We start from the raw sequence: 26,762 nt of genomic DNA on the forward strand, positions 1-26,762 counted from the left end.
TGGCAGTGGCAAAGGATTTAAATAGCATTTCGATCCGGGACGATTGACCCTGCAAGTGACCCGGGTTTCAATCAGCTCGCTTCAGTGGGAAAGGCAGACCTGGGTCGACGAGGTAATTTACGTGATGACGTCGACATAGCGTGCCTTCGTTAGTACGCTTGTTGTTTTTGGACACAGCGTGAGATATCCTTCATCAAGATGGACCCAGCATTGGCAAGATAGCGAGATCAGAGAGCTTCTCTTGATCTGAGGGGAAGAGGAGATTCGTCAACGGGACTGTGCGCTTCTCCGTTGTTTACATCGCTGTGCACTGTCGCGCTGATGATGATGTCATCAACGTGGGACACCATATAAAGCTTTGTTGATACATGAATTTTAGTTAAGATTTACACTGTCAAAAAATGTGTACACAAGCAAAAATGTAACTGGGGGTATTCGTTTTAATAATTCTTCCTAAGAATATTGCAATTTTGAATTTATTGTAGAGTTCCAACAACGGAGCAACAGATAGACGTGTTCTTTGAATAAATGTTCAAACGGCCCTACTGCTGGCGATGTTTCCACGACTCCCCTCCTGGAATATTGTCTGAACTTCCCGTAACACTCCAAAAACTCACCTTGGCCCCGCCCTTCTTCCTCCTGTCTGCTCCTTCAGAAAGGTGCGCCGCCCACCGCTGTTTCACCTGTCTGACCTCAGACGGCGCAGTCCATTGTTCGGACCCTGTAGGGGTGTGCTGTTTATGTATGTGGTTCTATACATACTTTTGGGGAACTATTAAAAGGTTATACAAAAAAAAAAGGCGTTGTATATATTTATGAACTGTTGTTATTTATTCTATCTACATCTAGTTATGTCCTTCGTGAATGTAATATTCTTAGTTTCAAACACCCCTCGGGTTTTGGTTTAGCCCAGCCAGTAACGATGGCCCAATTAAGGCACAGGTGCTGATCCTGTGCATTTTGGGGGGGATTTTTCGTATTTTATATAAATTAATCTATAAGATAGCCACATCCTTAGTTGAGGTGACTTTTCAGTCCTTCACAAATACAAATATAACAATATAATTTTAAAAAAAAATCTAAAATAAAGGAACATTTAATCAAGATTCACAAAACAATGGAAAAATATTGAAAAGAAAAATATTAAATGAGGATATAAACAAATGTTCTTGAAAAGGGGAAGAGAATTACAAAAACACCAAGAATTTTTTGGAAGTTGACACAAGGTCAGATTGGACCTCCAGAACCTCAATGAGGGCCGGCCGGCCAAATTATGAAGTTTACAAGGACTGGCAAAGAGAATTGAAATGAAAAACACCAAATTTTAAGGACAACATACTTTATTCTCCCATGCAATGTTGCATAGAAAACACATCAGATGGATGAAAAATAAAGGTTACAGTTCCTTGGACTTCGTCATTGTCGACATGAAAAGACTTGAAACTGATCCACCATGTGTTCCAAGCCCGAACAGGACGGTCGGTGTTCATCTGTCTGACACTCTTCTGTTGTGGGCCAGTACTCAACCCAGGTCTTCTCATCAAGCATGTACCAAAACCTGAAGAGTGGAAAACAACCAGCCAGAAACACAGGAGCTCATGATGAACTGATGTGAGAATAGATTATATATATAGCAGAAAAGTCTGACTGCACGTACGTCTGTTCTTGGTCGTCTCTGCGGATGTCTTGGGACGAGCCCATGATGAGATACGTTTTACCCTTTTGAAGACCTACAGCCCCTCTGCAGTGCTGATGGCTGAGGAACGAGCGCAGTTTACCCATAGGACCAACATCAGTGTTTCCTGCCATGATGACAGCACAGACCACTTCTTTTAATTCCATTTTAGAGACATGTAATGCCTTCCTGTTGGCACTACAGTCAATCGTTTGAGGAACTGCAGTTGTGTCACCATAAGTCAACTGCTTTTTGCTTGACTAACTTAACAAAGGCTCGTGTGATGAGCTGCAAGCAGTGACTAGTGGAGAGATTTTAGGATTACAAACAGGAGATTTATTAAGATCCTCTCTCTTACACATGTAAAAGATCTGTGGATAAAACTGGAGGTATAAAGACTGTTTGGCCTTTAACAGACTAAAAATGTAAATAAAAAGGTATTGAAAGTTAAAGATACTCACCTTCTTTGATGACGTCCAGTATCCTCACAGTGTAAGTGTCTGTGGACAGATCAGCTACTGTCTCCTCCAGCTGTACTTTGTATGCTGTGTAAAAAGTGAGAGACTGATTTGTTGTGATATGTCCTTTCCCACATAGAGAGACACTTTCATAATTGGAGAGAAACTTTTTTTTTTGTTTGTTTTTTTACCAAACTCTGTTTTGTTGGTCAGTGTAGCCTCACAAATCTTAGCGCTTCGCTCATCATTGCTGATTTTGCCCTTCTTCTGCAGACTGCAGCTCCCTGGAAGCAAAAACATGAAGACGACGTGTGAATGTTCAGGTCTTCTGAGGTCAAGAAAGACAACCAGACAATGTTTTACTTTTAAGGGCACATCATCCAAATGGGTGAATCTCATTCACCTTCGGCGACGCATGTGCATTCACCACCTCTGCAGAACCACAGAGGCTGTCCAGCTCTCCTCTCTGGATGGTACAACTTCACGCATTTTGTTTCTGCTACAACAAAGAAAGTTCATGAGGAACAGCTTTGCGCTACTGAACCATGGCGACTCGTGACCCGGAGACTCACCTTTATAGTATTCATAGACAGACACAGCCGCCGGCTGTAAGACGCCCACTTTGAGTGTCTGTCTGACCCTAAAACTGATTTCCTCCGGTCGTATGTGAGAAACCTGTGGAGCGACGGGGGAACCTGATGTTATTGAAGCAACACCGTGGTGAGGAGGGGAGATGAGGACGGTGACAAAGATGGCCGCACCTTGTCAAGATAGATGATGAGCGAGCCTCTTTCTGACAGCACGTTGTTCATCTCATATTTTGCAATGGTGTAGGCTCGTCCCTCAGACAACTGTGTGCACACACACACACACACACTCACATTGTAACCACGAGGTTGTTTTCAAAGAAAGATGATAAAAACAGACAATATCTTTTGCTGGAGTTTTAAGACCACATGAAATGAAAACATTTCTGACGTTTTTATCTTGAATCTATAAGATTATATGTCCTGCATCCATTAACGCTCACAAACCTACACAAATTATGACTGCTCTGAATGTAAGCTGCAGGAGTGAATCCAAGTAGTGTGATGCAGCCCTGCAGATGACCTCTTTGGGGACGTGATCACAAACGGGGTCCAAGTGTTGGTCTGAGATTATAAAAACCTAACAAGTCCAGTCTGGAGTTTGATTGGAGAAACTGGCTGAGAGAGTGGAGGGTCTGCAGTGTTTGGCTTCATTATAAAATTTTGACCATTCCACAGGCAATCTGGGGGGGAAGCAGATACTGACAGATATCCCAACAGTGTTGCACAGTGTAGCATTCAATACGCCAACTTTTAAACTTTACTCAATGTGGATGTTTTTGAAATTGCTCACCAGGTTCAAGTCGTCTGTATCCACAGTGAAGCCAGGCAATAATCCAATGTCCAAGACTGTCATAGTCGAATCACGCTTTTTGTCATTGTGCCTGTTTAAAATGAAAAATAAGAGAGGAACTACAAAAAGACACAAACATGCTCACTTATCAAAAGACTGATTTCAAACAAGCAGGACAAGAGGTGAGCTTCACTTACAAGACTTCTATTCTCAGCTGGAACACCTTCTCCTCAACATCCATTTTCTCTGAGAAAGGAAAGCATCAGATTACCAAAAAAGATCATAAACACAGGTTGGATAGCAGAAACGGAAAGCAGCAGGTTACCTGGGATGAGCTCCACTGACATGTTGAACCTCTGACAGTCACTCTGTTTTTCTTGAGGCAGAGCATAGTACATGGACACCATCTGAAACAGATGGAAGAATAATGTAAATATTAACAACGTTCACAAAAGCTTGAAAATATATTGAGGAAACACAAAGCTGATGTCTCACTGTTACTGTTGCTTCTCCTGATCCTGTGGCTCTCACTGTCATGTTGTGGTTTATACCATTACTCTGTTGAGAATTTTAGACACACACACACACACACACACATACACACACACACAAAGAAAGGTTAGACGGCATCACAGGTGTGTTTTCTGAATGTGAATGGAGGACTGTGGTTCCACCTTCAATGTTCTTGTGAGATGGTGGTTTTCTCTGTTCACGTTGAACTTGTAAGGCTTCGGCCTGCCCGGCATCAAAATGTCCACGTTCAGGTGGTACTCTGGTTTTTCAGCATTGATCCAGTACTCTGACAGAGCCTGGCACACCATGAGTGTCGCCTGGAGAGAAAACAAGGAGGAAGAAAATGTGAGGCGAAGGCAAGGAGCAAACAAAGAAAGTCCACTGAGGACAAAGAGTAAAGGAAGTTTTGTTGTACCTGGGTTGATCCTAAGCCTCCGCCCACAAGCTGCTGCTGGGTGAACCATCTCACTACAGGCCTGGAATCTTTAAAAGCCTTTATGAACAGAAGAATAAAATTCAAGTTCCTCAGGTTTGGAACCACTGGTACCAAAGACAAATGAACGAGTGCAGCTTACATCTCTCCTCATCATCATCACCAAGACTGTTCCAGTTTTTCTAGTCCTGTCTGTGGTTGTGGTGTTTCTAATGTGTCCTGTACCTGTGGTAACACCCCCCCCCACCCCGTCTGATTGCTGTTCCCTATCTTGATGTCTTGATTGCGTGATGCCAGATACCCGCTGCACTGAGCATTTAAGGGGCTGGCTGTCTGTGTCCTGTCGGTTCATGTCCCCGTGTCCTCCTCTGGAGGGAGCTTCTCCGCCTCATCTCCCAAGTCCGTGGCAGGCTCCATCCTGAGACTGTTTTGGACTTTCTCCCTTTGTTGGATTTCTTTGACACTTTCCGTTGTGGATTTTTGGACTCTCCGTTTAGGACTCTTTGCAGTTTGTTTCCCTTATTGGATAATAAAATGACTTTCATTTTGAACTCCAGCTCTGCCTGGCTCTCTGGGACTTTCTCCTGGTACTCTTCACCCTCGAGCGTGACAAAAACTCCAATATTCCCAAAAGCCATTCACCATCAAACTCTGAGCTCAGGTTCGCTGCCTTCTCAGCCTACAGGTTTGCTTACCCGGGTCTTGACCAGAGCCAGGAGAGCGTACGCTGTGGCCTCCAGTGTGTATTGATGCCCCCTTGGCACAGGCCAGTGAGACAAATCTGAAAGGCAAAAACATTGTAAACACTGTGCTCGACATGAAAGACGCCTCATCCAGCAGACTGATACACACTGTTCATGTATCAGTTTTTAAAAATGTTTTACCAAGGTTAGCCTGGTAGAGATACCATGACTTTAGGTCTAAAGTGGTGTTCTAATGTTGAATGTTTTTATAATTGCTTATTTTTAATACATCTGCAGCACTTACTGTGTTAACCCATTCACTAAATGATACTGTTGAACAATTTCCATCTGGGATTAACAAAGTATTTCTATTCTATCTGCAATGAGGTAAAATCAGACATGAAATGATTTTTCTAAAAAGGTTAAGATATCTGCACCAATTATTAAATCACTGAGAACACATAGAGTACTATGACAAAGAAATGTTTGCTGGTTGTGTGTGAATATCTGCTTGGTATATTCCACTGTAAACACACCTCGGGAAACAAATCTGTAAAGGACCTCCCGGTTGAGTTTGCCTTCGTTGGCCAGCGCGTAGGAAGTCATGGCGACGGCGTAAGGATTGGTGAGGCTGTCCAGGTGCCTCTCCAGGTAACTCACTGCTTTGTCTATACTGCCTGACAGACCCTGGAAAGATGGAGAAAGCAGGATAGACACGAGGTATTAAACACAAGCGTAGGGAAACAGGCAACAGGGTTGCAGGTTTGACCTCTTTCTCTCGCTTTGTCCATCTGAGAAGCGTAGCTGAGATTTATCATGAAATATTTGGGGTGGGGGATTTTGTGTGTCTGTTTTCATCATATCTAAAAATGCACAAAAAACTGCAATTTACACAGTTTAATGGAAATAGATGAAGTAAGTTAATGAAGTAAATATAAGAGAAGAGAGCACATGCTGGTGGCATCCTCACATTTACGGTGGCAGCACAAAGCGGCCGTGATTCCTGCATGGCGATCAGTTTGAAGGCCGTCATGGAGGCGTCTGTATCTCTTCCCTTTACGTCTCCCTACGCAGACAGAATCCCAGTCACATTACCATGCTCACATCAATGTGACTTTAAAAGATGAATCTTTTCCAGCTTTGTTATTCATCTCAGAGGGAAAATCTGAAGAATTCACAATAATTTCACTCACAGTCATTTCTGCAAGGATCACAATTCCAACTTCTCCAAACATGCCGTCGGGCTGCTGTGTGTTGAGGATTAAATACTTGATGGCGTCACAGATCACTTCTTCCTGCACCGCCACCAGACTATGGGCCATGGTAAACACCTTAGCAACATAGGCTGTCAGCCTTAAAGAGGAGAGAATGCCTTATTTTTATTTAATTTGGAATTAGAAGTGTGTTCAGTATGTTTGTGGAATGGAGGTGCACAGGGGAAGGTCTGCACACTGCAGATCACAGCACAGCTGGGACCGGCCACTTTTCGCCTGAACGACGGTTCACGCTGGCACGCCAGTCGCCTCCGACGGGTGGCTTCACCATCACCGTCTGATCAGCTGACTGTCTCGGATCCCCTCAACACCGATGAGGTCTGGGACCCTCCACGTGCACAGGTCAAGACTTCAGCAAGGCAATCCTGTGAGTTGGCCGTGCCACCTGAGCCTGTGCAGTCAGGACTTCAATAACTACATCACTGACTTTTAAACCTAAGCTCAGTTACATGGCCGGTGACGTGGCAGAATAATCCACAGGGCTATGAAGGTAAACCGGTAGTCCACCCGAATTGTTTTATGTTTTCTTTTTTGTTCATGCACCAAATTGCTGTTATTGCACTTTACTGTTCATAGGAGTGCTCAGACATTTTAAAAAGGGAGGGTAAATGTGGTGTGTTTGAGCGGGATCATGATTCTGGATATAATACTCACCAGGAGCTGCTCGGGCGATTCGGCCACACAGCAAAAGACCCGTCCCATTTACGGAAAGCCAACTCCTGATAGTAGCCTGGACAAAAAGAAATGCAGCTTTTTCAGTAACTCTAATCAAATGTGTGTAGTTTTACTTCTATGGCAGCATAGTTATAGTCATTTGCATGCTATGTGATTTATAAAGTATGTATGCTTGACCGAGTTACCAGTTTTGATGTGTTGAAGGGCTTCAGCACGTTTCTGAAAGCCAACAGCCTCCCACTGGTTGGTTCTGTCCAGATATATGGTCGCAATGACAGGATGAGTCATGTGGATCATGTTCGGCTCTCCAGGGCCTGAGGGCTTGTAGATCAGTTCGGCCATTGACTTCCCACTGATGGCATTCTCCATGAGAGCTGAAATATCTTCTCTTCCTGCACAAACACGTTGGCCGCCTTTCATCAATGTTGTACAGACATGAGAAGAGATCAGACTGCCAATCTCACCGCATGACAGAACACAAGTGGGATTTACGAAACTTTCGTATCTGACCGATATCAGCGTACGAATGAGTGGCTGTGATAAATACTTTGGCTGAAATCGATCATCATTGACGTGCCACACCCTGATATATTCATGGTTCAGAGGCCCACTGAGGTCAAACAGAGAGGAGAAGCCTTGGCAAAAAGAAAGTTTTTCTGAGCTGGAAATTGATCCCCTCATGTCTGAGGTGGAGGTAAATAAGGATGAGCTCTTCAGAATCCTAAAAACTGGAATTAAAGGAGCCCAGAATAACTCCAGAGAAAGATCACAGCAGCAGAGAGCAGCATCACTGTGGATGAACAGACACCGGCTAAGGATTGAATAAATTACGCGTCTGTCAATTTAACTCAGATAGCATTGTCCATTGCAAATATATGGGCTTATACGTTACACAGGTGACATTTTAATTGTTTCGTTTAATGGTGTCTTAGAGTCAGACACCAGCGGCACAGCAGCCAGGTCTCCTCCCCAGAGCGGTGATGGTCCCACAATGACACACTTAACAAAATTGATGACAGTTTAAAGAAGTCCTAAAAAAAAATTTTTTTCATTGTCTGTATTTAATCATTGGTCAATGCAATGTTGTGTAAAACTACATCCATCCATCCATTTTCTATTCCGCTTCTCCTTCTCAGGGTTGTGGGTGGCTGGAGCCTATCCCAGCTGCTGCGGACGAGGGTCGGGGCAGGGCGGCCCTGGACAGGTCGCCAGTCTGTCGCAGGGCTAACACATAGGGATATGCAACCATTCACACTCCCATTCACACCCAGGGGCAATTTAGGGTGACCAATTAACCTGACATGCATGTTTTTGGACCGTGGGAGGAAGCCAGAGTGCCCGGAGGGAACCCACGCACACACGGGGAGAACATGCAAACTCCACACAGAAAGGCCCCAAGCCTCGGCCGGTAATTGAACGCTAAACACTGCGCCACCATGCAGCCTGTAAAACTACACAGGTCATAATAATGTCACTCACCTTTTTTGGGGTGAACAGCAACATTCCCCTGCTGGGCCAAGACCACTGACTGTTTATAAAAATGGACGAAACTTACATGACATCACCCATAGCGTTCTGACATGTTGGAAGAGGCCATTGTCAATGGAGTAAAGACTATTTACATCCGAGTTGACCTTTCCTGTGTAGTCACTATACACCTAGTGCCATACCTGGCCCAGGCATAGATCTTACTGTGAACCATGACAACCATTTAAAATATATATTTACATATTAAAGGGACTTAAGGCAAGATTTGTGAAAAACTACACATGCATTTCCAGTTTATTCAATGCTAATGGGTCGTGAAGCATTAAAAACCTAAAATAACAGGCCAATCCGCGTATCTGTCTGTTGCCTTATACAGGCTGTGTGCCAAATAATAATGCCAAATTGCTGTTCGGGGTCCGAATTTCCCACGCAATCGTGGGGATGTGACCTAAATTGACGCTGTATGCACGTTGCCAAACAGGAAGAACATGGCCGCCGTGGACACGGACTCAAACACTGCTGGGATCAGGGGCGGACAGTGTTGCCGACTTGGTGACTTTCTCGCTAAATCTGGCGACTTTCCACTACTACTACTACTACTACTACTAGTGACAAATTTAGCAACTGTGGAGACGTGACAGGACGTCTCCGCTGTCCTCAGCAAGCAGCGAGTGCTGCCGTGAGCCCCTCCCCCGTCCTAAAGCACTCACAGGTGGTCAGTCTCACGCAGCGCTCCCTGCTGCAGTCAGAGCAGAGAGGAGGAAACCCACACCACTCCGTGTCCACATTTCAAATGAATTGCGCGTGCACAATACGCTGCTGCTCACTTGCTGACAAACCAAGAATCAACAGAAGAAAGTTCATTTGTAGTTGTATTTGTAGTTTCATTTGTCCGCTCTCCCGGTATATTATATATTTGCTCCCGGTCTGTGAATTGAAGCGCACTCCCCCACCCCCCCATACAATCGGATAACTGCATCCGTCCACTCAAAGCCCACAAAAAACACCACGAAGAAAAAAAGGACTTTTTCAGCGTTAACTCGTCAGTCCAAAAAAAAAAAAGACCGAAGCCGCAGGCACCCGAATAAATATTGGATATGCGTTTGATTCATGGAGGGAACTTCAGCTGCATTTTGGAGTGAAAACGGATGCTGACAACAATCACATAATATGCACAGTGGTCTTGCAGTAAACCGCGACGTAGTAAACAGTATTAGCATCCCTGGTGCAGCGCTGTGAAGCCGGCCAATTCTGTAAAATGTTTGTGCGCGCTCCCGTGCCGCCTTGGCTGGTGGCTGCAGTTACCCGCAGCGCCTATCGCGGCAGCACTGAGGTAAATTTTGTAAAGTTGCCTTAAGTCCCTTTAAGGCTGTCAAAAGATTAATAACGCAATGTACGAGCAGTGAGGAAGCATGGCCAGCCATGGGCTGCCCCGGGGCACATGAAACTCGGGTTGGGAGTGCAGATATGAAATACGAAATGCGAATGTAACCGAGTCAATTAGGAACAGCTCAGAGATGGAAGCTGAGGCAGTTATGTAGAGAGTTAAAAGTACCTGCTTTATTATTACTCAGTGGACACAGAAAAAGACAATATTCACCACAAATACGGTGGGAGAACAACAACGCACAACTTGGTTAAAACGCACCCGAGCAAAGCACACCCACCCTCAGTCTGTTGCTGAGCCTTGGCTGGTGTTTCCTGCAAAAGAAAACAACCAACAAAAAAAAAAATACCAAAATGAAATCAACCAAACAATCCCACCAGCTAACGCACTGACCCAGCTGAGGCACAGTAAAAACGCAGCAAGGAAAAAAAACAAAAAAACAGAAGACAGAACAAGGCAACAGAGGCAACTCGGCTGTCCCGACCCCTCAAGCCACCACGCTGACCTGCTCGCTGGGACTTAGAGGAACAAATAGAAAATATTAATGCACGCCAACACCGAGTCAGTAGACACGCATGCTGCCACATACCTGCTCCAACCCAGAAGTGCCAAGGGGAAGGAAGCGTGTCCGCACCGAATTTATCCCCTCCCACAACACAGCCCAGCTGGTCATTGGTTCCTGCCACAGCTGTGAGGCATCACCATTAACCAGCCGGTTATACTAACATCCCTGTAGGAGCCATATTATAGTGAATGGGCCATTTTCACAGCTCCACTACTTCCTGAAATTAACTGTGCACATTCATTTCCTGTCTTGCATTACTGGCCAAAATGATTAATCCAGGTGTGTCTTGTTGCAGCAGTCTAAACCAGACACACCTGGATTAATCAGTTTGGCCAATAATGCAAGACAGGAAATGAATGTGCACAGCTATTTTCAGGAAGTAGTGAAGCTGTGAAAATACCCCATTAATGTGTGACATGGTGTTTGGGGTTACTATGGCAACGCACGGAGCTTGAGTCACGTGATGCATGCAGTGATCGACAGGTAGCTACAAAAAGGGCGTGTTGGCCTGCAGTCAGCTGGAGAGAGGAGAGCGGGTTGTTGACCACATGTTTTGTTAGCGCATGTCCGTATGTAACGCATTAGTTAGCGCATGTCGCTTCCTTTGTGCAGCTACCCTAAGCACTGCACCGCACCGCTTCAGTCTGCATGTTGTATGTTGAATTGCAACATTGTACCAGTATCTATCGAGTGTGAGCGTAATCAAACCACCAAATCGCATCCCGAGTATTGGTTTGCTTCCTGGATGAGTCGGCAGCGCGTCAGATAAATACTGGACCCTAAACTTTCCTTTCAGGTGACAAGGTTGGTCTTTGAAGTCGTCACAATCCCCATGAGGTAAGGTGCACATTCAGACCATGCCAACCTGATAACATCATTCAGACTGAGGTCTTCTACCACGTTGACAAGTCTGCAGTCAGTTTCCAACCATTTAGTGATCGCTTTATCTAGCTTATTCCACGTACTTCCATCCACGCGACTGCAGCGACTCTCACACTGGAAAATGGTACTCCCTCGACTGTGGTACGTCGGCTGCACCTGGGTGTTTACTGTGGCGGCGGTTGCTCAAAGTCAATGTCCTTCACTGGGAGTTAAACTCCTCTTGACCAAGTTTTCATTTTGTCTTGCAAACTGAACCATTTTTTAAAGCGCAACAAATCCTTCAGAAGTCCATGAGCACCCTTAGAGTTTGAGATGGTGCGCAGTTACAGGTACCCGGGAGTCCATTTGGACAGTAAACTGGACTGGTCCGTACAGGCAGACACCGTGTACAAGAAAGGACAGACTCGGCTTAACTTTCTGCGTAGGCTAAGATCTTTTGACCTGTGCAGTGAGATGCTTTACATCTTTTATCAGTCTGTGGTGGCTAGTGCGTTGTTCTTTGGGGTTGTTTGTTGGGGGTGCAATATGACCCAGAGGGACAGTAATCGGCTGGATAAGCTGATTAAGAAGGTTTTGTCTGTGTTGGGGAGGAAGGTGGACTCAGTGGGAGTGATGCTCGAAAGGAGAATGAGGGCTGTAATGCAGGGCATCCTTGGAAACACAAAACGGTTTACAGTCAGGTCGGCACCACTCCAAGTCGGCCCCGGCCAACTCGGCACCGCTCCGGGATACAGTCAACTCGGCATCAAGCCAAGTCGGCATCTCGCCAAGTCGGCCTCGCGGGCGGGGGGGCTCTCGAGTGGCTGAGTTGGTCGGTGCGGACTTGACTGTAAGCTGCTTACCAACTCGGCCAAAAGCGTCTCTTTTTTTTTTAATCACGATGGTGGATAATGTACCTGGGAGCTTCATGTTTGACGTCCGAGTAGCTTAGCTACAAGCGCGCAGCGCTTAGCGGCTGTCTGGTCATGTGACCGGTCCCAAGGCATTCTGGGAATCGTAGTGCAGCGATGCCGGCTGAGCCGCGACGATTTGCAGTTTTTTTCGTGCCGGCAGCGCCGCTTCTCCTCACGTAGCAGGCAGGGAACTGGAGGACAAACTGTGTGGTTATGGTGACTGACAGGTTAGAGGTGGAGAATGGACCTGGAGCTTCATGGTTGACGTCCTGTTTGAACCGAGTAGCTTAGCTACGAGCGCACAGCGCGAGCGGCTGTCTGGTCATGTGACCAGATCATGTGACCGGCATGTGATCCGCGAACGCCGCATGATCAAACCAGTCGCCTGCATTATAATTTTATTGTAATATTCTCCACCCCTGAAGTTTGGTCAGCCAGTACAATTAATTTATTTTTACCCAATCAGTGGAAACCTAGGAAGACCGAAGCTGCATGACGAACTCGATCATACTTGTTGTATTGCATCCCAACCACAACATAATACCTGTATTGCATTATGCTTATGCTGATTTGTTCATTTCTGATCAACATTGTTAGTTTATCAGTCATTATTCTTTTCTTTAACAAACATTGTCATTTGCAAAAGCATGTATTTTGTTGTAAATGTTTGCCCGCCATCTCGTGTGCGTCAACAGTAATAGCAACTGGGACTGTAATATCAAACGATTACCAGGAGTACATGTTAAGCTGTTCATGTGGTTTCTTGGCGTTCATAAGCTCATAAACGTAGCCCTCCGGTAAAATATTATATACATTTCATTTCACTGAAATGACGGTCGTCATGTATACATTTAAATCACGTGTCAAACTCCAGTCCTCAGGAGCGGTGACCCTACATGTTTTAGATCTAATTGTAAATCTAATTGTACTGGCTGACCAAACTTCAGGGGTGGAGAACATTACAATAAAATTATAATGCAGGCGACTGGTTTGATCATGCGGCGTTCGCGGATCACATGCCGGTCATATGATCTGGTCACATGACCAGACAGCCGCTCGCGCTGTGCGCTCGTAGCTAAGCTACTCGGTTCAAACAGGACGTCAACCATGAAGCTCCAGGTCCATTCTCCACCTCTAACCTGTCAGTCACCATAACCACACAGTTTGTCCTCCAGTCCCCTGCCTGCTACGTGAGGAGAAGCGGCGCTGCCGGCACGAAAAAAACTGCAAATCATCGCGGCTCAGCCGGCATCGCTGCACTACGATTCCCAGAATGCCTTGGGACCGGTCACATGACCAGACAGCCACTAAGCGCTGCGCGCTTGTAGCTAAGCTACTCGGACGTCAAACATGAAGCTCCCAGGTACATTATCCACCATCGTGATTAAAAAAAAAAGAAAGACGCTTTTGGCCGAGTTGGTAAGCAGCTTACAGTCAAGTCGGCACCGACCAACTCGGCCACTCGAGAGCCCCCCCGCCCGCGAGGCCGACTTGGCGAGATGCCGACTTGGCTTGATGCCGAGTTGACTGTATCCCGGGGCGGTGCCGAGTTGGCCGGGGCCGACTTGGAGTGGTGCCGACCTGACTGTATCCCACACAAAACACCCTCTGCATGCAACACTATCCGCTCAGCAAAGTCAGCGCAGTAAAAGGTTTCTTTGTATGAGCAGCAGGACAGAGCATTTTAGAAAATCATTTCTTCCCTCTGCTATAAGACTGCATAACAACTCTGTTTGAACATGTACATTTTACTACCATTGCTGGTAACTTTTAATCTGTCCTTTTTATATGTTTGTCTGTATGAGTCTTTTATGTGTGTAAATGTGTGACTACTCAGACACCTGAATTTCTCCTACGGGGATCACTAAAGTATCTATCTCTATCATCTTCTTTTCATCATCACACTAAGTTTACTGCAGAAAGCGCTTCAAAATATCGCGCTACAGTCAGAGGAGCCGACTACGGATATTGCGCTGGTGTCGCTCAATAAAGAGTCACTGACACACACCGGTGTACCACAGTAAATAAGGGCGGGGGCTTTGGTGAAAGGTCAATTGGAATATATATTATAAATATTATATATATATTATTGATTTGTCTTACCTGTGATAAAGATGTGTGTGCTCTCAATTGAGTGTGGAATCATATCCTTTCTGGGAATTTGACTGTTGAGAATTTCTTCTTGTATTCCACCTGAATGGAAAAGTAGTGGTTGGATAGTGAAAATGACAAGTGAAAATAAATGGTTTTAGTGAATTTAATTAACTCAACCACACCTTCAGGGTCCAGGCTGATGATCTTAGAACTCCTAACAAGTACACCTCCAGGCTAGAAAAACAACAAGGACATTAAAGAGCACCATGGATGTTATGGGTCAAATGAAGGCCAACCTGCCCCGTAATGGATAACCTCAAGCTGTTGTGTGGAATCTGACAAATGAGCTGCTGCACACAGAGCTGTGCTGTTGTGAACATCCTTGTAAAAACACATCTTTCTTTCCCTCGAAATAATAACTTGCAAATTGCTCTCTGCAGCTGTAGCTTCTTCGTTGTTGTTAAAGAAAGCATGAGATCAACTTCCCAACTTTCAAAAATTACTTTCTGAAAGAATAAATGTCCTGAGTTCTGTGGAGGACTCTGTGGAGATGAGAAAGAACTTGTGTCGGTGTCTCTCACCACCACCCGTAGCCTCTTCATGATTCCGTCATTGAGCGAGGAGTCCTTGACAGCCGCTTTGACCTCAATCTGGACCTCTCCCTCCCTCATGGGGACAATGAAGAACGGCACCGATAGTGTGGTTTGGGGTCCTACGTTGACCTCCTGTCGATATGGCCCATGTTTGAACGCTGCACTGCACACGTGCTGCGCCTCCATCAGATCCACTCGCACCTGGAAAGCAACACAAAGACAAACATGAGTGTGAAAATCCCCACAAGTGGATTCAGGCTGCTGATCTGACCTGTGCATTGAGGACACTGAAACTGTATGTAGCAGGTTCAGGTCCCATCACTGGTATTTGAAGATGCTTTAAATAATTATGTCTTCAGTATATTGAGGGTGTTGAGGTGCTTGTGTTTACCTTTAACTTGATTTGTGTCTCTGTCATGTTACTTGTAACATACCATATATATCACATATGCAAAAGAAAACCTTTTTTTTTTAGTGACTGAAAAGCAATTGGGACAGAAATGATGCCAGTTTTGTACCAAAATCAGCAAAATAATTGATTTCTTTTCAAGTCTCGCTGGAAAAATAAATATACAATATGAAATAATAGTAACTCTTCTGTTTTAGAAAATCGAGCTGAAACATACAGTGATTGCATCGGGGGAGTAGTTGTGGAGGATGGCCTTGATCTCCAGCTGCTCTCCTCGGACAGCAGAATAAGGCAGCTTGAGGTCGATGAAGAATTGTTTACGGGCAATAACCTCCAACGGCTCTCCAACACAGATTCCTATGAGCGTGGAAGGAGGACGGCATGAAGGGTGTGAAGAGAAGGAGAGGCGCAGGTGAAACACGTTGAATTGTGAGTTGGGATTGTTCACCGTGAGTCCGCGACAGGCTGATGCCGGTGAACAGCCAGGTCGTGATGGAGTCTGGCAGGACAACACTTTTCTCAACTGATGTAAGTTCGCTGTGACACAGAGAACATTAAGCACTGGAGATTTGAACGTGCAGCTTCGGAGGCGAAAACTCTGGATGTGCATCGATTAACTGCAGCGAACTCACCACGGTCCTCCAGCAGGACAGGCGGGCAGGTCGACATCAGTCCACAGCCAACTTTCAGGGAAGCTGCTGCGAGTAAAGATGTCAATGCTGTCCACGTAACTGTCGTCGTCCTCTTCTCCTGAAGGGTCAATGAAATCCACGTCAGACAATGACCTCCTGCTGAGCCTTCGTCTCTCACTGCGAGCCAGTTTGAGACTGTCCTCCTGGTGGTCAGCTTGCTGTGTGGTCATCTCTCTGCAGCAGTCCAGAAAAGCCTCCACACAGGCCGGGCCGTCGACAATGTACTCGCTGCGTCTCTCACAGCTGTATGAAGGAGGCGTTTCCCTCATACCATCCACGCAGCAGTCCTTCTGCAGCTCGCTTGATTTATATTTATCAACTACAAATGAACAGTTTGTGCCAGTTAATATCTCTTCACCAATAATACAAAGACAGCAACATTACAAGTGTGACTTGAAAAGAAAAGACTGAATTTGTAATAATTGAGTTATCTTGAGCTGTGATTCTCACCTAAAGTGGTGGGAACCTCCATGAGAGGAGACGCTCGCTTCCGTCTCGCTGCCTGAGGTTCTGCACATTTCAGTTCTGAAAAGACACAAAGAAAATAGGATCTTGAACACATGAGTGAGTAGTCAAACAAAGAACTTTGTAATGTCCTTTGCGGTTATTCATGTCTTGTGTTTAGGTTTTTTTTTTTTGTATTTTTCTTGTCTGTTTGTTATTAGGATATAATACATATAATTCCAATGACTTTTTCAAATGAGGGGGCACATTTATATCAGAAGGCTGGGGGGGGGATGCATTGTTACCTAGTCTATGAGGAGTTCCTGAACCACGGTGTGTCACAAACAGCAGCCCTGCATCATGAAAAACTCCCATGCCGTCCTTCCCTCCGCCTGGTGTGCAGCCCGTGTCGTGCTTCTCCACTTTGTCCCACACCTGTGAGGAAAACACATAAACTTTAGGCTTGCAGAGAACAGAAGGAAGGTCTCAACCTACTGGAGCCTGCATTTTTTTTTTTTTTTACAAAATGAGTGATTGAGATATTTCAAAACTTGTGCAAAACTTAATTATCCTGTCCTGTCCAGCATGGAAGCAGTAGAATGGAGGTCTTGGCTGCTGTTACGTGCCCGACAGAGTTGTTCTTCCAAGAGGAGCTTATAAGCGTAAAGCTCCTCTTGTGAACATGCTTTCTTACTTTATTTGAGTATTGATACATGATATTGCTCGACCTGACAGGGGGACGGAAAGACAGATAGACAGAAAAACAAGTGAACAGACAAGCAAACAACAACAACAACAAAAAGAGTGGAGAGAAGGAAGAGTGTGCAAAGATATGATGGTCTTTCAGTTAATATCGACACTCCAGACGACCGGCTACTGCACCTGCATGAAGACATGACAGAGGGCATCCTACGGAATTTTGATGGAGAACATACAGTGGGGCAAGAAAGTATTTAGTCTGCCACAATTGTGCAAGTTTTCCCACTTAAAATGATGAGAGAGGCCTGTAATTCAGAACTCAACGGGGCTGTGGAAGACAAGTCTAGAGGCTAACTCAAAGCCAGTGGCACAGGTGAGCATCAAATGCGGCATATACCAAGGTCCCCTGTCCCCCCTGCTGTTCTGCATAGGCCTGAACCCCCTCAGCCAGATCATTACCAAGAGTGGCTTTGGATACCGGTTCAAGAGCGGAACAACTGTCAGCCACCTCCTCTACATGGATGACATCAAACTGTATGCCAAGAATGAGCGTGACATCGACTCACTGATTCACCTCACCAGGATATACAGCAATGACATCGGGATGTCATTCGGACGAGATAAGTGTGGAAGAATGGTATCAAGAAGAGGGAAGGTGATCACAACTGAACGAGTTGAAGTACCTGAAGGGAACATAACAGATGTGCAGGACAGCGACAAGTACCTGGGGATCCCACAGGTAAATGGTAACCATGAGGAGGCAGCTCGAAAGTCAGCCACAGCCAAATACCTACAGAGAGTAAGACAAGTCCTGAAGAGTCAGCTGAATGGCAAAAATAAGATCCAGGCCATAAACACCTACGCCCTACCAGTAATCAGATACCCTGCTGGCATAATATCCTGGCCACTGGAAGAAATGCAAACCACTGATATCAAGACAAGAAAGCTCCTTACAATGCATGGAGGGTTCCACCCTAAGTCCAGCATACTGAGGCTATACACCAAGAGAAAGGAGGGGGGCCGAGGACTAGTGAGCGTCAGAGCCACTATCCAGGAGGAAACCAAGAAGTATACCAAGAAGATGGCCCCCAATGATGATCTGCTAAGTGAATGCCTCAGACATTAAAAGCCCAGTAAGGAGGAGCCAGAGGAGCAATCATGGACAGACAAAGCCCTGCATGGCATGTACCACCGACAAATTGAAGAAGTGGCTGACATTGGAAAAACATACCAGTGGCTGGAAAAGGCTGGACTGAAGGACAGCACAGAGGCACTAATCATGGCTGCACAAGAACAGGCCTTGAACACAAGATCAATAGAGGCCGGGATCTACCACACCAAACCAGACCCCAGGTGCAGACTGTGCAAAGAAGCCCCAGAGACAGTACAGCACATCACAGCAGGGGGTAAGATGCTGGCAGGCAAGGCATACATGGAACGGCACAACCAGGTAGCGGGCATAGTGTACAGGAACATATATACCGAGTATGGACTGGAGGTCCCAGGGTCAAGATGGCAGACACCTCCTAAGGTGGTCGAGAACAATCGAGCCAAGATCCTGTGGGACTTCCAGATCCAGACTGACAAGCAGGTGATGCCTCTGTGCTGTCCTTCAGTCCAGCCTTTTCCAGCCACTGGTATGTTTTTCCAATGTCAGCCACTTCTTCAACCTGACATAGTGGTGGTGGATAAACAGCAGAAGACAGCTGTGGTGATAGATGTAGCAATCCCAAGTGATGGCAACATCAGGAAAAAGGAGCACGAGAAGCTGGAGAAGTACCAAGGGTTGAGGGAACAGCTGGAGAGAGTGTGGGTTGTGAAGACAACAGTGATACCAGTAGTGATCAGGACACTGGGAGCAGTCACCCCCAAGCTGGGAGGATGGCTCCAGCAGGTACCAGGAACAACATCTGAGAGCTCTGTTCAAAAGAGCACAATCCTAGGAACAGCTAAGATCCTGCAGAACCCTCAAGCGCCCAGGCCTCTGGTAGAGGACCCGAGCTTGAAGGAGACAGACACAATCCCGCCGAGTTGGCGAGAACATTGTGTGTGTGTACATATATATGTATATACACACACACTTTTTTTTTTTTATTCCTGCTTGAAGAGTGACACGTTGCCTTTTTCTGCGTGAGCCGGTGCTTGTTGTTCAGGACGTAGACGCCTTTGTCCACTGCCACCAGTCCCACCGTGGCTCCGGGGTCTCCGGTGACCTTCAGATGCAACATCTTGCGAGGGGGATAGGATGCTGCAGGTCTCTCCAGTTCTAGTTTCAACTAAAAGTGGAGCAAACAAGTGAGAAATGAAGCTGAATTGATGTTTTCTTTCTTTGACTTCATATAAACTCTCTTGTAGAAAATATCCACATCTCACCGAGCCCATGCAGGAGTCTTTCACATCCACCCAAACGGAGTCTGACACCACTGCATGGTCTACATGGTAGTAAGCAACGATACGGAAGGACGGCAGCATTTCTTTGGTGATGGGAATATTCAGTGCAATCAGCACTTGTCCTTGTGTCTTGAAACGTCCAAATTTCAGGAGTTGACCTCTGCTCAGGATCTGCAGAGACAGTCCACACAGTTAGTCTACCTGAGTGAGCATGTGAGTAAAGTTGCAGGAATGAAAGAGGACTCACCAGGTACGTGATGTCTTGTTCCCTAACTGGCAAACTGTTTAAGGACAGGTGGGCCATCAGGTAGCTTCCTATTTTTACATCTGCTGAATCCACACCTCAGAAAAAAAAAAAGTAATAAATCACCACTGTATAAAATCACCACATTAATAATGAACCATTTGATGTCATTGTATGTGTTTCTTACCAATATGGATGAATCTGGCAGGGCTGCTGGCGTATGAATGTACTGTCATTCTGGCCTCTGCCTGCCTTGTTGGTGTCAGTCCAGGATCATTGGTTCTGGCCTGGAATCAATATGCACAAAGACAAATTAAATAATACATCCAGGAAGGAGGACCCTTGCAAATTCTGATCATAGAATATTGGAGAAGGATTAGGATTAAATAAGTTTTACTTCTTTGTAACTCGTTTCAGACATGTTGAGCCAGATATACATTTGTATTTCCATGTGTACTGTATGTCCTTTGATTTTGTACTGATTAACGTTATTTTCTCCTTGTGAAAATGTGAAATACTTTGAGCTGCTGAAATATTTTACAGTACAATTTTTTTGGTGCTCACACCATGTGAAACATTAGATTATGAAGGACATCGAGGGGATTACCCACCGAAGGTCATGTAAAAATGAGAATATTGGGAGCATTGGGAAAATGGTCTTAAACTGCAGAGCACACAGAATGTTTTTCATTTGGAGATACATCCGTTATAAAACAACCAATAAAAAGTTGTGTTTGTACTCTTTTCTGCTTCCATTTACAAAGTTTGGAAGAAAACCTTCTTGGACTCACTTGGATGTCGAGAAATTGTCGATTTCCTTCTGGATTGACGGTGAACCTTGCAATGCCATTGCTCCCAGTGACTCCTTGAATGTCACCAGGAAAAAGTAATACTGGAACGTTTCCAGCTGGAGTCTCATCAGGGTTCAAAACTTCAACCTGCCGTCAGTGGAGAAATAGTAAAACTTTATGCAGCTGCAACTCTCGCTCTTTTTCTTTGCTTTAGTGCAATATATTATATTAATGTTATAATATCAACAAGTTCACATGTATCGAACTATCCTAACTTTTGCAGTTAATTTTTATGTGCACACAAGTGAAGCTCCTCACTGTGAGATCAAATGACATTCCTGGTTTGAAGTATCTGGGAGTTTTCTTGAAGTGGATGGTGTAGGGTGAAGTGACAATCTGGATGCCTCTGACTTCTGCCTCCACCATTTCAGTACCTGCAGCAGGAAGGAAGCCACAAAACCAGCAGGAGGCGAAGAGCAGAGGGTCATCTGTTAGTTTCATTCAGCTGCATCAGCAGACGTCCTGGTCTCTTACCCAGCTTGGTCAAAACACTGACAGAGACAAACATGGAGTCTCCGACAAGTTCCTGGATGTTGGGAACGGTCTGAGTGATGTGCTCCCTCTTCAGTACGGCACTCCCCTCGCCCCGCTGGACCTGACGCCGCAACAAACAATCTTCAGCATTTCAAATCTTTGCAGCTTCATAAATAATTATTACAACTAAGAGTTTAGCAGTCCAGTTTTGGAAGTCATTTAAACATCCTGAACTGGATTTGTTGACATTATCAAAATACAGACTGTATTTGTGATTGCATCAGTACATGTGCAGGGCAGAAGACCTGACGTTTTCTCTTCCTGCCATGGAGGGTGCCATCAGTTAAGTTTGCTTTGTGCCCCTTTGCAACATTTGAATTAGGATGAATCTGTACTTACTGGGAGCCTCTGAATAGAGGCCGGGAAGCCCTTCTTCTGTCCGTCCTGCATAACTCCAAACATCACATAAGCCGTCCCGTCCACCGCTTCACCGAACAGATACCTGAAACCACAAGAATGAGCCAGAACAAGCCTCCACAGGGACTTAAACAGAACTTTAAAAAACAAGGTGGTCAAATTTAGCAGCAACAGAAGCCATTCTAAAGATTCTAAAGTGATTCATTTGTTTTTCTCATCTCTCACAGTTATACCAACAACCCAGCCTGAACTGAAACTCCTCTAAAGTTTGACTCACGTTGCTCTGATTTCCACAGTCAGGTCGCTGCTGTCCACGTAGAAGAAGGGGACCCGAGGCTTGAGTTTCACCTCGAAACTGGGAAGCACTGGGAAAAGAAAACATTTTTCATGTTATTCTGTGGTGGTGGGGCGCTGTGTAGCTCGACTACCGGGCAGAGGGAGGTTGCTGGAGTTGGCTGTGGAGAGGAGGGTGGGGAGGGTAACTGTGATCAGCTGTGGATGATTATTGATTACCCCTTCCCCCTCCTCTGACGGCCACATCAGGCATAAAGGTAGAGACTCCAGGGACATCCCTCTGTCCTGCAACCGAGCTACACCACGCCCCACCACCCCGTGTTCCTTTAAGGGAAAATATATATATATTCACAGAAACTCGAACAGAGACGTTAAGAGGAGACTCACCGTATTCTTTAACCTCAAAATCTGATGAATAGCTTTGTTGTGGATTACTCTGAAACCTGCTCACCACCTTCCAAAGGCCACAACTACACACACACACACACACACACACACACACACACTCTATTCATTTTTCAGCTTGCATTCTTGCAAAAACCTTCCATCTGATGTGGATGTTATCTGCTCCTGCAAGTCCGTAGCATAAAAATTTAAATTTATAAACAAATAAAAATCTAATGAAATACTCACCTTCCGATTTCGGGGAGTTGATAAGTGCCAAAGTGAATCCCTGATCTCAGAAAGGTTGGACCAATTGGTAAAATGAGGCCATCAGGGGTCTGAGGGAAAGAAAAACACTTTTATCATCCAGAAATCCAGTCCAGACATGACTTTACTTTTATTTTACGTGGATATATGCAGCTCAGAGAGACACATATCTCTTGCGAGCAACAAAAAAAGATTATTTTAATTGTATTTTTTTTAAATATTTTTTTTATTATGAAATTGTTGTGATTCCAAACTGTAGACAAAAGGAATTAAAGAGCTATAAATGGGTTTAAATGTTCCAGTTTTCTATTGATTTTTAAGCGCGTCTACATGTTCTTTATGTTTTCGGCTTTGTTCTCACATTTGTATTAAGAAACAACTTGGGGCCTCGCCACTTTTGGGCCAGATGTTATGGGGGTTTGGGCTGGTGTCTGGGGGCTGCCCCTTTCCATTAAGGTTTGGGTCGGGGGGGACTGCTCATCTGGTTGGGAGGGTTTGGGGGGGTTGTGATATCCTGGGTCTTAGGGTGCACATCCGGAGCCCTGGGGGGGTTGCTGCCTTGGGGCGAGTAGCCGCCTGTGGGTGCTCTGGGCTCAGGGGTGGCCGCCGGTTGTCTGGGCCATGAGGGCCTTTCTGGCTGGCCTCTGATCTTCTCAGGGGTCAGAATATATATAAATATAGAATATATAAAATAAAGTTAGAAATCATATTAGCAAGAGGAGCTTTATACCTACATAAGCTCCTCTTGGAAAAGTAATCTGTTGGGCTCACAGCCAGACCTCCATTCTACTGCTTTGATGCTAGACAGGACAAGGATAAAAAAAAGAGAAAGAAACATCACCACAATCTCAATGTCAACAGCGTCTTCAAATCTGGTTCGTGGATCCCTCTCCACTGGCTCCATTTGGGGCGTCACAGCAAACAGCCTGTAACGAACTGTGATGAGAGGACAGAAAATGGGAGAGTTCAATTGCGGAAGGGACAACCAGTGAATCTTCAGTTAAACTGACGGAGCCTTGGAGCTGGGAAATAAGCTTCACTGCAAAACCTTGAATGCAACAACAGCAGTATTTCACTTGTTATTAGTGTTGTACCAATACGGTTCATACATGAAGCGTGGAGGAGGATGTGGAATGATGCTGACTCATTGAAATAGCTCGTAAAGTATCTCATGTAAAGTAATATGGCTTTCACCATGTGACAATGTCAACCAATTGGGCGGAAGAGCACACATTTTAAAAAAAACAAAAGTTAAATGTCAACATATTCTTCTCAGAATATTACATACCGCTTCCTTTAAAAAAAAAAAAAAAAAAAAAAAAAGAAGGAAAGAAACTTATAGGAGTCCTCACTAATAGCCAGAATATTGCACTGGAAGAACAGCTCAAATATTAATAACAATAAGTTTAAGCAACAATTTCTGCAGAACCTGCACAGAAAAAGATGCAGTATCTAACTATACTGCATTATCAATGACATCAATAGTAAATTCAGTTTATTACACGACTGCACATAATTTCAAAGTGTAGCATTCAAACCATAATTTGACAAAGAATGCCAAACATTGAATGCATTTGCAACATTATCACAGATCCAAAATGTCTCTGGGCTTCACCACACAACCGGATCGGGTGTGAAAAGCAACAGTTTCAGGGGTTGTTGATGTTTGGGGAGTGCGTACTGCCCTTTCAGGTATCAGAGGCATCACTGGAGTGAGAAAGCGGCTCTTCTTTTGTGTCCAGGAGGTGACTGCGGTTCCTCCTGTACTCAGCTCCATCTGGTGTTTGAATATGATGAGATCTCGCAGTGTCGGCAGCCGTGACAACTGCTGGCTTCCCACGTCCATATTCCTGGAAACGATTGTTCTGTCCTGCGTGTAGAGTTGAGAGTGGCTTGTCAGATCTGTCACACTACTTCTTCTGTTGATTTTGACGAAGCACTCTTATGGTGTGAGTGCCACGGCAACTGACAACTTCAGGCCTGGGCTGCTGGTGTGTGTGTGTGTGTGTGTGTGTGTGTGTGTGTGTGTGTGTGTGTGTGTGTGTGTGTGTGTGTAGGCAATGATTAAACGAAGGCGACGACCCATCAGCAGCTGGGCTGGTGTTTTGAAATTCTTCACAGGTGTACTGCAATACTTGAGAAGGCTTAAATATGGATCCTTGTAATTTGCTTTGACCTTTTGCATGAGTGATTCGGCAATTTGAACTGCTTTCTCTGCGCATGGTGTGGACTTGCGGTGATATGCTTGAACTTCCACGTGTTTCAAACTCCTTGCATTTGTATTGAGGACCATTATCAGAGAGGTTTGTGGTCAAGATCCACGACGACATGACGCCCATAAACGCATTGGTGAAAACACTTGCATCCGAATAAGATAGCTTAAAGCTCTTTCTCGATCCGCGCATAGTTTACTTCACTGTCAGTGAGTGATCCGGACACATAGCCAATGGGTTTACCTTCTTGCAGCAGGGTTGTGCCGACTCCTTCAGTAACTGACGGAGTGGAGCAATGACATCTGACAGCATTAGGGAAAACTTTGTCAGATAGTTCACCATGCCAAGAATAGTTTCCAGCTTTGTCTTCGGGTGGCTCCACGTCTCTGAAGGCTTTAATCTTTACTGGATCGAGTCTGACTCCATCTTTAGAGTAATATGTAAGTAATACGACTTTCAACAAGTGACAATGTGAAAGTTCATCAGAAAATCCAGTATTCAAACAAAAACATCATCTGAATTGTTACTGTTGCTATAATTCATATTGTAGTGACTGACTTCTCTATCAGGACAGGTGTCGTCAGGCTTCAGCAGCAGCAGACTCACCGCTGCTGTCGGGGGTGTAGACGGTCTTGTCTGTCTGGATGAAGATGTGTCCAGACTGGAAGGAAACTAAGACGACCTTCTCCAGTGACTGATCGTCAAACTGAGCTTGCAGGTAAACGTACTGCTTCACGCTGGGATCCCTGCTGAATTCTACAGCCGGGATCTAAAACAACAGACAGACAGTGAGAGGAACGAGGGGCCTTCAACAGAACCATTTCTGTATTAGGATTCGTTTCCCGCACCTTGACTTGTCCAAACATTTGGTAGTTATTCTGCCTGGTGAGAGTCACAGACGTGGAATCGAGGTATTTAGTCTTGGTTGGGTGGTTTAACACGTTGATTTGGACCCTGATGTCTCCCCCGGTGCAGTCCTGACACTCCACAAAGATGTTTTCTGTTGTTTCCACTCTCAGCAGGTTGGGGGCCGACAGGACTTTGCTGCAGAGAGGAGAGAAGACAGAGAACTGGGATGTAGAGAGGCTTCAGAGTGAAGCTTCCTGGAATCTTCTTTATGTCAACTTGAATTCTTAAAATTATGTAAATGACTTATTTTCTCTGAAGGTCCAGCTCACTCAAATTAATAAAGCTTGCGTCCCTAAAGCATGTATTTGCTCAGACGAGGGTGATGAGCTGCTGCTGCCTGGACTTTACACACAATGAGTGATCTATTGATGAGCTTGACAAACATCCAGCGGGGATCAAATCAAACTTCTGTCAGCTTTGGGCTGGGCTTTCCTTTTTTTTTATGTTGTTATTTATTTATTTATTTGGAAACTTCAAAAAATAAATCAACAAACTGCTATCTGAGTTCTGTTTTCATATTTTCTGACAAGGGTGGAGGTAAGAGAGTACAAAGGCTCAAATTACTGAATATAAGTCGTGTTTTTGATGCATACTGAACATGTGGAAGCAGAGATAATACAGCTCAAACCTAGAGTAATATGTTATTGAGCCTGTGTGTAATTTGAATTCTTCCTCGAATTGAAAGCATTTAATGAAACATCTCTGCTTGTTGAGGAAAGAGAAAGAAAAAGAAGCACTCGCTAATATAACTCGGGATAAAAAATGTACGGTACTCTTGAGTATTTGTTGACAGTACTCCATTTCAGAACTCTATCAGCAGTGGCACTTCAGTACATTTTGAGTCGTCTGCCCGGTCTACCGTCAAACAGAAAGTTGAAGAAGCTGCAGCAGGTCTACTCACAGCGGAGCTTTATCAGCCGAAGCCGTGAGAGAGGCAAAGGCCAGAGAGGCCAGCAGCGGCAGCAGAGTCTTCCTCATCCTCCTCATCCTCCGTCTCCTGGTCCTGGTGCAGCTCCTTCCTTTTATTTACCAAGCGATCTCCTCCTGCCTCATGCGTAATTATCCCAAAAGCAACTCTCAG

The 26,762-nt window shown here is 45.1% G+C and overlaps 1 protein-coding gene across 1 annotated transcript; it reads right to left on the minus strand.

Moving 5' to 3' along the window:
* Positions 1-1,416: 1,416 nt before the first annotated feature.
* Positions 1,417-26,659, minus strand: LOC115383662 (complement C3-like). The gene is made up of 43 exons (XM_030085798.1): positions 26,583-26,659; positions 25,621-25,816; positions 25,379-25,541; positions 23,401-23,495; positions 22,542-22,630; positions 22,296-22,378; positions 21,892-21,979; positions 21,597-21,699; positions 21,198-21,318; positions 20,982-21,097; positions 20,664-20,810; positions 20,060-20,159; positions 19,876-19,970; positions 19,611-19,799; positions 19,358-19,513; positions 16,844-16,973; positions 16,545-16,619; positions 16,213-16,413; positions 16,035-16,152; positions 15,851-15,939; positions 15,620-15,759; positions 14,982-15,194; positions 14,583-14,634; positions 14,410-14,499; positions 7,277-7,483; positions 7,071-7,146; positions 6,336-6,495; positions 6,119-6,208; positions 5,679-5,829; positions 5,155-5,240; positions 4,442-4,519; positions 4,188-4,343; positions 4,009-4,071; positions 3,839-3,920; positions 3,711-3,759; positions 3,514-3,604; positions 2,895-2,984; positions 2,706-2,808; positions 2,537-2,629; positions 2,325-2,417; positions 2,137-2,220; positions 1,658-1,802; positions 1,417-1,558 (listed from the first exon to the last, which is right to left on the minus strand). Exons 1-43 carry the CDS (start codon positions 26,657-26,659, stop codon positions 1,417-1,419), a joined length of 4,965 nt encoding a protein of 1,654 aa, XP_029941658.1.
* Between the last annotated feature and the right edge of the window lie 103 nt (positions 26,660-26,762).

Source organism: Salarias fasciatus, assembly GCF_902148845.1.
Source record: "Salarias fasciatus chromosome 23 unlocalized genomic scaffold, fSalaFa1.1 super_scaffold_20, whole genome shotgun sequence".
NCBI classification, from domain to species: domain Eukaryota; kingdom Metazoa; phylum Chordata; class Actinopteri; order Blenniiformes; family Blenniidae; genus Salarias; species Salarias fasciatus.

Excerpts from the sequence above, each read along its gene's own strand:
- LOC115383662 (XM_030085798.1), bottom strand. The coding sequence starts at position 26,659 with ATGAGGAAGACTCTGCTGCCGCTGCTGGCCTCTCTGGCCTTTGCCTCT. Across the intron at positions 21,980-22,295 it reads TTTTGAGGTTAAAGAATACG|TGCTTCCCAGTTTCGAGGTG; the intron begins GTGAGTCTCCTC and ends TTCTTTTCCCAG. Across the intron at positions 3,605-3,710 it reads CAGCTGAGAATAGAAGTCTT|GCACAATGACAAAAAGCGTG; the intron begins GTAAGTGAAGCT and ends CATTTTAAACAG.